This window comes from Orcinus orca, chromosome 17 (genome assembly GCF_937001465.1).
Source record: "Orcinus orca chromosome 17, mOrcOrc1.1, whole genome shotgun sequence".
Taxonomy (NCBI): Eukaryota; Metazoa; Chordata; class Mammalia; order Artiodactyla; family Delphinidae; genus Orcinus; species Orcinus orca.
In genome coordinates, this window is record NC_064575.1 from 29,789,751 (window position 1) to 29,803,219 (window position 13,469).

The 13,469-nt window shown below is 32.9% G+C and overlaps 1 protein-coding gene across 1 annotated transcript in view; it reads left to right on the forward strand.

The window, feature by feature from the left end:
* Nucleotides 1–13,469, forward strand: part of CNBD1 (cyclic nucleotide binding domain containing 1) — a 395,245-nt gene that overhangs the window by 261,434 nt on the left and 120,342 nt on the right. Inside the window, 1 exon segment of the mRNA XM_049700473.1 lies at nt 4,790–4,935. Coding sequence (XP_049556430.1) covers nt 4,790–4,935 — 146 coding nt within the window.

Sequence of the window (13,469 nt, forward strand, 5' to 3'; positions counted from 1 at the left end):
TAAATGGCTCTATTTATGTGCCCTGTAATAGAAGTTGATTTTATTTCTTCAACAAAATTTTCAGCACATGCTGTCCAACTGTTCCTCTAGCGACTGTCACAAGGACCCAATAAATCCCCTTATACACTTGCATCCCTTCCTGGGGAGAAGTATTGTGAGTGGAGTAACTCTGGTAAACTAAGCAGTTTTACTAAAGAGTCTAAGTCTTTGAAAAAGAACATGTGAGGCAGCCAGTGTTGGAACTTTGTGTAGTCTCAATATTTAAATTGAATAGAGAGTATATTAAGAGACAGTGTAAGGATTTTTTTTTGTTTTGTTTTACTCGTCAACCTAGTAGATTAAGGATTCTAAAAAAAACCAGATTAATTGAAGAAAAAATTCAGAAACTCCATTTAATCTACACATCTGAGTAAATTATTAATATTAAGGGTATAGAGACTTTAAGAGAGCCCTAACCATTTTCCCACACCTGCAAATACATTTCCTGAAACAATCAAGCTCTCTCTTTATTTGCAAGAAGTATGATGAATTAGTGGAGAGTGAAAAAGTCAACAGTTTTACAAGAGCTTTACAAAATATAGATCACATGTACCTATAACTTGAAACATTTAGGAATTCAGTGAAAACATGGATTCCAATGGCTATTCATAATAGTTAGAACTCAGCAGATGTCAGTGCACATAAGTGTTGGTGATCAGAAGCCAGTTACCAAATTATCATGACTCTTTACAAGCTCCTAGGCTTGAGATGATCACCAGGAGAGAAAGGAGTAGAAAAGGAATCCTATAATTATTTTATTTCCATGTGTAATGCCTGAAATACTTGGAATATTTTAAAGTGTTGCTTTTTGCCATCAGCTGGAATTGGGGCTAGAAATAGAAACCAAGGTGAGTAAATGAAAATACAAGGGAAATAACATTTTTTTCACACCATTATAAGTGATCTGATAATTCATAATGATGATAATGATAAGAAAAACACTATTAAACAACTATTTGCTAGTAATAGTTTGAACATTATAGTTTTTCTCAATATATGAATTTTCCTTTTTGTTAATCTAGTTTCTTTCACTGCATTAAGAGTAAGTCAGGAAGATGTGGTAAGAAGGAGTGGGTATGATGTATATGAAAGTTTCTGCCAAACAAGAAATGTAGAGATTGAAAGAAAAGTGAAGTTCCGTTTAAAGGGTGGAAGTGGAGGCCAAGTTTTCAGACCTGAATATTTTGGTTTACCATCACAGGGGTGTATGTTAGACTCCACTGAAAAATTTTTGGGGAATTTCAGAACTGCACATAATTTGTCAGGGCAGAGCCTCAGACACCCTTAAGACCAGTGCCCAAGTGGGGCAGCAAAAGCAATGTAAGAATGGTGGTAATAGGAGGTTATAGCAGTATGTTACAATTCCTCTTTTTTCTTCCTGTTCCAAGTATGGTAATCCAAGTATTTGAAGATTCTTGAGTATCCATGTAGGAAAGGCAGAAGTAAACTAAAAAATAGGGATTTAACAAGAAAAGATTTTCAGAGGAAGATTAAGTTAGTTGAAGGAAAAATTGTTTTGAATTTTTAGTCAGAATATGTAAATTACAAGTCCATTCTTTTATCAAGCTAATAGTTATAATTTTTGAGTGACTTCCAGACTTTTAAACATTATTTCTTTTAATGTCTTCTGTTAGTAATGTTATTTCCAAACTATTTTTGATTGTCTCACTCACAGTGGTCACATGAACTTCTTACTGCTTGTCATCTATGTTGACTTTGATCTGTGGGAAGAAATTAGGGGTGTTGCTATCGATCAGAGGATTTAAGATTCAATGTGGAGTGCAGGGCTTCTAGAATGGCAGAGTGAGGACCTCTGTATATCTGCTCCTTAATACAATCAATGAAATACTGACAAAGATTGTCAAAACAAATTTTTTCAGAACTCTAAAATTAATCAGATGCATGAAACCACATGAGGAGTATTTATTCAAGAAAATTAGCAGGGTTTGTAGCTTTTTATTTTGACCTATTTTAATTCTCCTGTCTCCAATTTTGTAACAGTTTTTAGGAGCTAACAGCTCTGCAGCTCCTGAAAGGGAAGACTGGTTAGGAGATCCTCAAAAAACCCACTCCCAAAGCACTGCCACACTGTGATTTGTCTGGCAACTCCCTTAAAAAACCACATTCATTGTGCATTGTTGTTATTTGACCCTGGGAAGGAGGGGAAAGGTTATAGCTAGATTTGCCACATTAGCTAAAATGTTCAATTTTAAACAAAAATTATGAGACATGCAAAGAAACAACAAAGTCTGTCCCATATGTAGGGAAAGAAGCATCCAAGAACAAACAATGTCCTGAGAGGATTCAAATGTTAGACATAGTAGGACAAAGATTTTAAATCTACTATTATGAATAGGTTCAAAGACATAAAGAAAACAGTGTCTAATGAATTAAAGTAGAGCATGGAAACACACAGCCTGCCCATCAGCAAAAGTTGGGGGACTTAATGGTTCAGGCATTTAAGAAAATTTCCAAACAATTATTAGATGACTATTAAGTGAAATAAACAGAGATTTAGGTAGCTGCACACAGGAAATACAGACTTTATAGAATTAAATGAAAGTATGACAATAATGTCTTACCACATAGATAATATCAATAAAAAGAAACTGCAAAAAAAGATCCAAATAGAGATTATGGAGTTAAAAAGTACAATAACTGAAATAAAAACTTCACTAGAGGTTCAACAACAGATTTGATCTGGCAGAAGAAAAGTTTGGCAAACTTGAAGAAGATATATCAATTAAGATTATCCAGTCAGAGAAGAGAAAGAATAAGAATGAAAAACATGGACAGAGCTTAAGAGACCTATGGGACACCACCAAGTATACCAGAATCAACACAATGGGAATCCCAGAAGGAGAGAAGAGAGAAAAGGGACAGAGAATATTTGAAGAAAAAATAGCCAAAACTTCCCAATTTGATGAAAAACATTAGTCTACTCATCCATACAGGTAAAAATGACTATTATATTCGTCTAATGACATCGCTTTTAAAATCATGCCACACATTTCTGGATCTTCTCTATTCCTTTTCATTTATGTTTGATAACTGGTCAGTTTTATCCAGCTAATAATACATTGCTACGAACAACTAACATTAAGCAAACAAAACCCAATAACTTTTTAACTTTTTCCAACTATTTTCTGTGAAGCAGTTGGTTTCTTAGGCACTTGGTCTACCTTCCAAATTATTTCAGGCAACTGATATTTCAAATGTTTTGCCACTAAAAATGTATGTCTATTTAAAAATCTGTGATATTATTTCCTTGTCATCCCCTGTTTGGTTGCTAAATCAATGACATTTTTTTTAGGATTTGGTTATAATACCATGCCATTTCTGAATACTAATTCTTTATTATTACATCTGAAATACACACTTTTAAATGATATTAAGTGGGGAGCTAGTTTTCTCAAAAGTATTTCTTAAAATTATCTACTAAATTAGTGCTTTTCCAACTTTTTTTTTTTGCTACAACACACAATACCAAAAAAAAAAAAAAAAACAATTTATAATGTGATCAGTAAACATGCACACATAAACACAGGCATAACAGATGAACCAACAGAATATCACGCCTAAACTGGGACTGTTTCTGTCAAACCTACATATATGTGAGTACTCTGAATTCCCTATCTACTGCTAAACTGATTTTTCACAATAGATTTTTTAAAAATACTGAACATTTAACAATGGCATGGTAGCTGGGTTAGTCCCTTGAAAACTTAGAATCAACATGAATTTTGTTTCTTGATTATGGTATTATATTTATTAAATAGTGAATTTAATGATTAAAAGTAAATAAATATCATCCATCATAAGAAAACTATGTTTTATTTAAAATTACATATGCATCTTTTCACTTAAAATTTATATTCTCAAATGTTAAATTACATATTCATGTGCTTTAACTTTAATAGTACCTAAAAATCAAGAATAAAATAAGACATCAATCATTTTATTGTCTAAAAGAGGTTTTTATTATTATAATGACTAATAATGAGAGATATAATCTTAAAATTGAAGCACTGAGTTTTATATAAAAAGAAGGTAAAGGCACTATGTAATATCCTAAAGTTTAAAGTTTCATGGAGGTACCTCTTTATCTTGGAAGGAGAACAAATTATAAAGATTACTAAGACAAAAGAGACCATCATCACTTATCCTTAGCAATGCTGAAAAAAAATGGAAATACAAATTTGGAAGCTCAAAAATTGAGGATTTTTTGGTTTGTTTTTTTCTTTGTATTTATGTGGTAGTCTCTCAGTGTGCAATCTTTTTTTTTTCCAGAGCCTTAACACATTTACAGTTTATTTAATAGTCAATAGTCAACTCATTGTTGGTCACTTCTCATCCAAATGGCAACTCAAGGACCTAGATCATTCTGCCTCTTTCACCTCTTCCCTTCTCTGAGTTCTTGGAGTCCCCCCATTTAGCCAATGGATAGGAAAAGAGAATGGATGGTTGTACACAGGACAGATCTTTTAAAGGATAGGTGTGGAAATGTCAAGCATCACTGCTGCCCATATTCTATTGAACAGAACTCAGTTTCATATAGCTGTATCTAAGTTCAAGGAAGGCTTGAATATGTCATATAACTGTGTGCCCAGGGAGCAAGAGGATAACAATTTGGTGAACAACGGTGGGAGGGAGGGAGACGCAAGAGGGAAGAGATATGGGAACATATGTATAACTGATTCATTATGTTATAAAGCAGAAACTAACACATCATTGAAATCTTTTTTTTAAGGCCCATTCACAGGATGCTATTTGAACACAACGCTGTGTGGAAGATGCTGAGAACAATTCCAGATTTAACCTCTCATCTAATTGATGAGCATCTGAAAACACTTAGTAAGAATGTCATTTCTGAAACCTGGGTAAAAAGAAGCACATGTAACAGACTAATCTGGAGGGAAATTTGGCAAGACCAAACGTGTATCACTATTTTGAGTTCTCTATCATTATAATATTCATAATTTCACTTGACATGTTAAAATGTACTGTTTGGATGTATTTCATTTGTAAAGTTATAAGTAGTGAAATGAATAACATTTCACATTTTAGTATTTATGTTTTAAAGATATACAGTTGTGTTTCTCGACTTTGAGCATGCATCAGAATTCCCCAGAGGACACACTGAAATGTGTTGCTGTATTCAACCCCTAAAGTTTCTGGTTCAGTAGGTTTTGGAGGGAGCTTAGTTTGCATTTCTAATAACATTCCAGAGGATGCTGCTAGTCTGCGCACCACACTTTGAAAGTCACTCGTTGATATACACATTTAATAACAATCTAGCTTTGGTTTTCATGGTTAAGACAGCAAGTGGTCAAAGTGATTATTTGACTGATCCAGATACTGAGAAAAAAACTCTTCAGATAGATTTTAGTTTAGTTTCCCAATTTTAATTTCTAATCCCTTTACTAAGGATATATTGGATGCATTAATAGAAGTATTTTGTATTTTAATTTTTTGGGGGGTGGCATATAAATAAACAACACACAGAGTCACACACAAACCTAAACCAACAGACTTCAACATCATTTTTTTGCATTTACTGAGTGCCTATTATAAAAAAGGAACTAAATTTATTTAATACACCTTTGGGTGAGGAACATCCCTTATTTATTCCACACAGTATCAAATAAAAGTAGATATTATTATTATTCTCTGCAGATGAGGACCCTAAGGCACAAAATGTCATGTGGAGTGGTCCTGATTAGAACTGAATTTCAATCACACTTTAGCCTTAATGCTAAATTATTCTCCATTCACTATGCCACTGTTTTTATAAAGTGGTTCATCAGGATCATGGCATTTGAAATAAAACTGGAATTTTGGAGAACATGTGTCTATTGAAAATACTTACATATTTTCAGTTTCCCCAACAGTCCTCTCTCATAATTAGTTTCATTTAATCCAATATCAAGCAGTGAAAATTAAATCATAGGAGTTTTGCAGAGGATAAATGATTCTGAAAGGGAAGAAAGAACAAACATTCAACAGGGTTTTGCCATTAGCTTGAGGATAGTAATTAAAAAATTAATTCATTCTATCATAAATTTCTGGAATTATACTTTTTATGGTAAAAAATATGTAAGCAACCGAAGTATCCTTTAATAGAAGACAGAATATATTGTGATACACTTATTCTCTATAATTCTAGTCAGGGTTAAAAAGAATGAGGTAGATTTATATACATTGATGTAGAAACTTATTAAGGATAATAAATAAAAACAGAACAATTGCAGAATTATATAAATAATATAATATAAAACCTGAAATTATATGTGCATGTATATACATATAAAAATACACAGTAAAAACTACATAGAAGTAGATCCAGAAGGATACTCCAAAAATACATATTTAAAAAATTGTTACCTTCATTCAGGGGAGAGGAATTGAGGAACAGTGAAGGGGAACAGTTAACTCTTTCTTCTACATATATTTGTGTTGAATTTTCCACAATGAATGTATATTTATATGTTAGTGTTTGTAAGTAGTTATTTATTTTTTTCAGAAAGCTTAGAAACTAAAATTAAAAGAAAATGTATTCTCAAGGTATCTTAAAAACATGTGTGATTAACTATTAAAATATGAACTTTCAACCCTTGACAAATATCAACTTTAATTTGATCATTTATACTAAATAAGGCTTTGCAATTCATATTTCAATAGTGCATATTTTCAAACACATTAAAAAATTTTGGAATTCTCTGTATTTACACCTACCTGTGCTGCAACCCTTCTCTTGACTTTTAAGACATCTAATTCTGACAGCTCAGATCTGTTTCACTATCACAGCAGTCAATTCATTAAATATCTGATCTTTGTAAATCTCTTTGTTCATCCAACTTAAAAAAACAAGTCCAACCAGGTGTCTTTCTTTTTCCCTTTTCTTTATTCATGGATGCATTTCCCTCCCTCTGCTGTTATTTAAAGTATTCCCCCTAGTAACTGCTCATCACCATGCTGCTGACTTTCAATCTGCTGCTGAGGCTTTGGTTTCTTTCCTGCAATTCCACACAGCTGTTTGCACCTTCTGGTCTCTTTTCTGGCCATAAGTTCTTTGGAACTTCATTATTTAAGACAGAATCTTAAACTTACCATTACTCAGCCTCTCATGCATTGTTTTCTTAAACAATAAAATACTAACAAGGATAACAATTTTATGATTTCAAATACTGCATAACACACCTACATATTTCTAGTTTAAGTGAAAATGGTACTAAAACATGATTACTATAAGATGACTATATATAAAGCTTACTTATATCACTATAATAAAATACTTTATACAATATATATTACATATGGTAAACTCTATATGCCATATAGATGTATAGATATAGTTTACTTAATAGATATAGTTTACTTAATTCAAATTATCTCAAGAGTTTTTCATTGGATCTCATTTTATGGCCTGGGCAGAGGATATTTTTATGATTGATAACATAAAGCTCAGAGAGCTAAAAGAATCAGGAATTAGAACCAGGAATTAGATACCAGATAAAAAATTCTTTAATATCTGCCTGTATATTAACCTTGAAATATTTCTATGAAATGACTGATATATGGGTTTTTGTCTTTTAATATATATATGTCTTGTTTACTGTTTTCTTTACTTGAAGTCCACTGAGTCTTGCAGTGTTATTTCTCTCCTATTTCTTTCATTTTATCATTTTACTCTTACTTTTTTATGAGGTTATATCTCAAAAACACCGTAACTCCTCATTTAAAAAATACTATATTTTTAATGATGAAAAATATTTTTTGATTACTAAAACTTTAACATTTCTTAGCCTGCATAGACTTTATTTTCTGTCATGGTTTAAATTTCATATAACATATAAAAACACAGTAGCTAAACCTCATGAAAAATTTAGTGGGCATCTTTTCCATATATAAATTAACCATAGTCCAAACAACATGCTTTTACAATAGAAGTAATAAAATATTTAGTCCTACTATAAAGACCATGGCTCCCTTAAAGGCAAACATGGCCTTGAAGAGTGTATATTGATTCTATGTGTGGATATGCTTTCACTGCACTGAGGTGTTCCCTATGGTTCATGAAGATTCATCCTTGAAAACTGCATTAACTTTCTCAAAACTTCACAATCATCTCTTGGATAGGGGAAAGTAGAAATGGACTTGGGACCTCAAAATGTAGGTAAACACTTAAAACATTTTTCTGGAGATTTAATGTGAGATTTTAAATATTTTTAACTAATTTAAATATTGTAATTAGGTAAGTGTTGTTCATCTGTATTTCTAAAAGTTCATTAATTAAAGTCAGCCAAAATTTTTACAAATAATCTTTCCATTGGTATAATTTTCATTATTTATATTCATTTTGAAATTTATAATTTATTTAAGTTTTTTAATAGTAATTCCAACAACCTAAAAATGTATTATATTCACTGAATAACCAGCAAAATAAAACATTTAATACATGTAGATAATTTGACCTAGCATGACAATTTTTGAATTGGAAGTTGAACCTAGGAATATATGACTCTCCCAAGATTACATAATAAACACAACAATTGGACTAAATCCAGGTCTCCTAAACCAGCCCTTGATCCATGTATAGTACCTTATTTTGAAAAGAAAAAGTAATCAATATACAGTAAACCATTTAAAATGGTATCTACCTAAATACCTAAATGTAAGACTGGAAACCATAAAATTCCTAGAAGAGAACATAAGCAGAACACTCTTTGATATAAATTGCAGCAATTTTTTTTTGAATCTGTCTCCTAAAGCAAAGGAAATAAAAGCAAATATAAACAAATGGAGCCTCATCAAACTTCAAAGCTTTTGCACAGCAAAGGAAACAACTGACAAAACAAAAAGACAACCTACTGAATGGGAGAAAATTTTTCAAATAATATGACTTATATAAATGGAGTTACTATCTAAAATATTTAAGTAGCTCATACAACTCAACATCAAAAAAGAAACAACCCAATTAAAAAAATGAGCAGAAAACTCGAATAGATATTTTTCCAAAGAAGACATACAGATGGACAACAAGCACAGGAAAACATGCTCAACGTCATTAACTGTCAGGAACTGCAAGTTAAAACTACAATGGTTATCATTAAAGAGACCAGAAATAACAAATGTTGGCAAGGGTGTGGAGAAAAGGGAACCTTTGTACACTGTTAGTAAGAATGCAAAATGGTGCAGCCACTATGTAAAACAGTATGGCAATTTCTCAAGAAACTATAAGACCCAGCAGTTCCACTTCTGAGTATTTATCCAAAAAAAAAAAAAAAACCGCTAATTTGAAAATACTAATTTGAACACTGCACCATGTTCCTAGCAGCATTATTTACAATTGCCAAGATATGGAAGGAACCTGAGTGTCTGTCTATAGATGAATGAGTAAAGAAGATGTGATATATATATATATATATATATATATATATATACACACACACATACAAACACACACACAATGGAATACTATTCAGCCATTAAAATAATATTTTGCCATTTGCAATAACATGGATGGAGTTGGAGGTTACTATGCTAAGTGAAATAAGTCAGAGCAGGAAAGACAAATATTATATGATATCACTTATATGTGAAATCTAAAAAATAAAACAAAAATATAACAAAAAGAAAAAGGATCACAGACATAGAGAACAAACTAGTGGTTACCAGTGGGGAGAAGAAAGGGGAGAGGGGTAAGATAGGATAGTGATATGGGGTTAAGAGGTACATACTACTTTGTATAAAATAAATAAGCTACAAGGATATATAGTACAACACAGGGAATATAATCAATATTTTATAGTAACTAGAAATAGAATATAACCTTTAAAAATCGTAAGTCACTATGCTGTACATCTGAAAATTATATAATATTGTACATCAACTATATACCTCAATAAAAAAGGGAAAATGTTATCTAATATTAATAAAAGTTTTTCTTTTAAAATACAGCCCCCTTTACCGTTTCAAATACAGTCATCATCTTTTATATAAATGGAGTTAGCAGCTTCCAGAATAGCTTTATTTGACTGCTTTTAAAAGTAATTCGAATATTTATGAGATACTTTCTGACCAAAAATTTTTTCTATGGATCTCAAATTCCCTATATTACTTATATTCCTTAACAGCCTCCTTAATATTATAGATATTTTTATAAAGTAAATGTGAAAATTAATGCATTGTAAGCAGAAATTCAGTCAAATTCACTGTCACTGGGCCAAGGCTGAAGGAAGATTTTCTCTAGAGGAATTGAATAGCTATATTCATCAGTAAGGTGAACATATTTTATGGATAGAGTTAAGTGAAATTCCAAAAATATCCACACAGAAATTGTGTTCAGTGTGAGTAATAGAGAACTAGAGGACACTAGTTTATAAAAATTTTCAGGTTTGTTTATGTTACATAATGAGAGGTCACATGGTCTCAGGTGAGGCCTCTGAAATTCTCCTTGCATTTTCCTTAATTGTAAGATGCTTGCTTCAGCTCCAATATCCTATCACTGTTCTAGGTAGCAGGGAAGAAGGGGTGGTGTGCGTATGTGGAAAGCAAAGATACTCTCAATGTTTTTTTTTTTTTTTTTTTTTTTTTTTTTTAACATCTTTATTGGAGTATAATTGCTTTACAATGGTATGTTAGTTTCAGCTTCACAACAAAATGAATCAGTTATATATATACATATATTCCCATATCTCTTCCCGCTTGCGTCTCCCTCCCTCCCACCCTCCCTATCCCACCCCTCCAGGCGGTCACAAAGCACCGAGCTTATCTCCCTGTGCTATGCGGCTGCTTCCCACCAGCTATCCACCTTACGTTTGGTAGTGTATATATGTCCATGCCTCTTTATCGCTTTGTCACCGTTTACCCTTCCCCCTCCCCATAGTCTCAAGTCCATTCTCTAGTAAGTCTGTGTCTTTATTCCTGTTTCACCCCTAGGTTTTTCATGACATTTTTTTTTTTTTAAATTCCATATATATGTGTTAGCATACGGTATTTGTCTCTCTCTTTCTGACTTACTTCACTCTGTATGACAGACTCTAGGTCTATCCATCTCATTACAAATAGCTCAATTTCGTCTCTTTTTATGGCTGAGTAATATTCCATTGTATATATGTGCCACATCTTCTTTATCCAATCATCCGATGATGGACACTTAGGTTGTTTCCATCTCTGGGCTATTGTAAATAGAGCTGCAATGAACATTTTGGTACATGACTCTTTTTGAATTATGGTTTTCTCAGGGTATATGCCCAGTAGTGGGATTGCTGGGTCATATGGTAGTTCTATTTGTAGCTTTTTAAGGAACCTCCATACTGTTCTCCACAGTGGCTGTATCAATTTACATTCCCACCAACAGTGTAAGAGGGTTCCCTTTTCTCCACACCCTCTCCAGCATTTATTGTTTGTAGATTTTTTGATGATGGCCATTCTGACCGGTGTGAGATGATATCTCATTGTAGTTTTGATTTGCATTTCTCTAATGATTAATGATGTTGAGCATTGTTTCATGTGTTTGTTGGCAATCTGTATATCTTCTTTGGAGAAATGTCTATTTAGGTCTTCTGCCCATTTTTGGATTGGGTTGTTTGTTTTTCTGTTATTAAGCTGCATGAGCTGCTTATAAATTTTGGAGATTAATCCTTTGTCAGTTGCTTCATTTGCAAATATTTTCTCCCATTCTGAGGGTTGTCTTTTGGTCTTCTTTATGGTTTCCTTTGCTGCGCAAAAGCTTTTAAGTTTCATTAGGTCCCATTTGTTTACTTTTGTTTTTATTTCCATTTCTCTAGGAGGTGGATCAAAAAGGACCTTGCTGTGATTTATGTCATAGAGTGTTCTGCCTATGTTTTCCTCTAAGAGTTTGATAGTTTCTGGCCTTACATTTAGGTCTTTAATCCATTTTGAGCTTATTTTTGTGTATGGTGTTAGGGAGTGATCTAATCTCATACTTTTACATGTAGCTGTCCAGTTTTCCCAGCACCACTTATTGAATAGGCTGTCCTTTCTCCACTGTACATTTCTGCCTCCTTTGTCAAAGATAAGGTGACCATATGTGCGTGGGTTTATCTCTGGGCTTTCTATCCTGTTCCATTGATCTATCTTTCTGTTTTTGTGCCAGTACCATACCGTCTTGATAACTGTAGCTTTGTAGTATAGTCTGAAGTCAGGGAGCCTGATTCCTCCAGTTCCTTCTTTCGTTCTCAAGATTGCTTTGGCTATTCGGGGTCTTTTGTGTTTCCATATAAATTGTGAAATTTTTTGTTCTAGTTCTGTGAAAAATGCCAGTGGTAGTTTGATAGGGATTGCATTGAATCTATAGATTGCTTTGGGTAGTAGAGTCATTTTCACAATGTTGATTCTTCCAATCCAAGAACATGGTATATCTCTCCATCTATTTGTATCATCTTTAATTTCTTTCATCAGTGTCTTATAATTTTCTGCATACAGATCTTTTGTCTCCTTAGGTAGGTTTATTCCTAGATATTTTATTCTTTTTGTTGCAATGGTAAATGGGAGTGTTTTCTTGATTTCACTTTCAGATTTTTCATCATTAGTATATAGGAATGCCAGAGATTTCTGTGCATTAATTTTGTATCCTGCCACTTTACCAAATTCATTGATTAGCTCTAGTAGTTTTCTGGTAGCATCTTTAGGGTTCTCTATGTATAGGATCATGTCATCTGCAAACAGGGACAGCTTTACTTCTTCTTTTCCGATTTGGATTCCTTTTATTTCCTTTTCTTCTCTGATTGCTGTGGCTAAAACTTCCAAAACTATGTTGAATAAGAGTGGTGAGAGTGGACAACCTTGTCTTGTTCCTGATCTTAGTGGAAATGCTTTCAGTTTTTCACCATTGAGGATGATGTTTGCTGTGGGCTTGTCATATATGGCCTTTATTATGTTGAGGAAAGTTCCCTCTATGCCTACTTTCTGCAGGGTTTTTATCATAAATGGGTGTTGAATTTTGTCAAAAGCTTTCTCTGCATCTATTGAGATGATCGTATGGTTTTTCTCCTTCAGTTTGTTAATATGGTTTATCACATTGATAGATTTGCGTATATTGAAGAATCCTTGCATTCCTGGAATAAACCCCACTTGATCATGGTGTATGATCCTTTTAATGTGCTGTTGGATTCTGTTTGCTAGTATTTTGTTGAGGATTTTTGCATCTATGTTCATCAGTGATATTGGCCTGTAGTTTTCTTTCTTTGTGACATCCTTGTCTGGTTTTGGTATCAAGGTGATGGTGGCCTCGTAGAAGGAGTTTGGGAGTGTTCCTCCCTCTGCTATATTTTGGAAGAGTTTGAGAAGGATAGGTGTTAGCTCTTCTCTAAATGTTTGATAGAATTCGCCTGTGAAGCCATCTGGTCCTGGGCTTTTCTTTGTTGGAAGATTTTTAATCACAGTTTCAATTTCAGTGCTTGTGA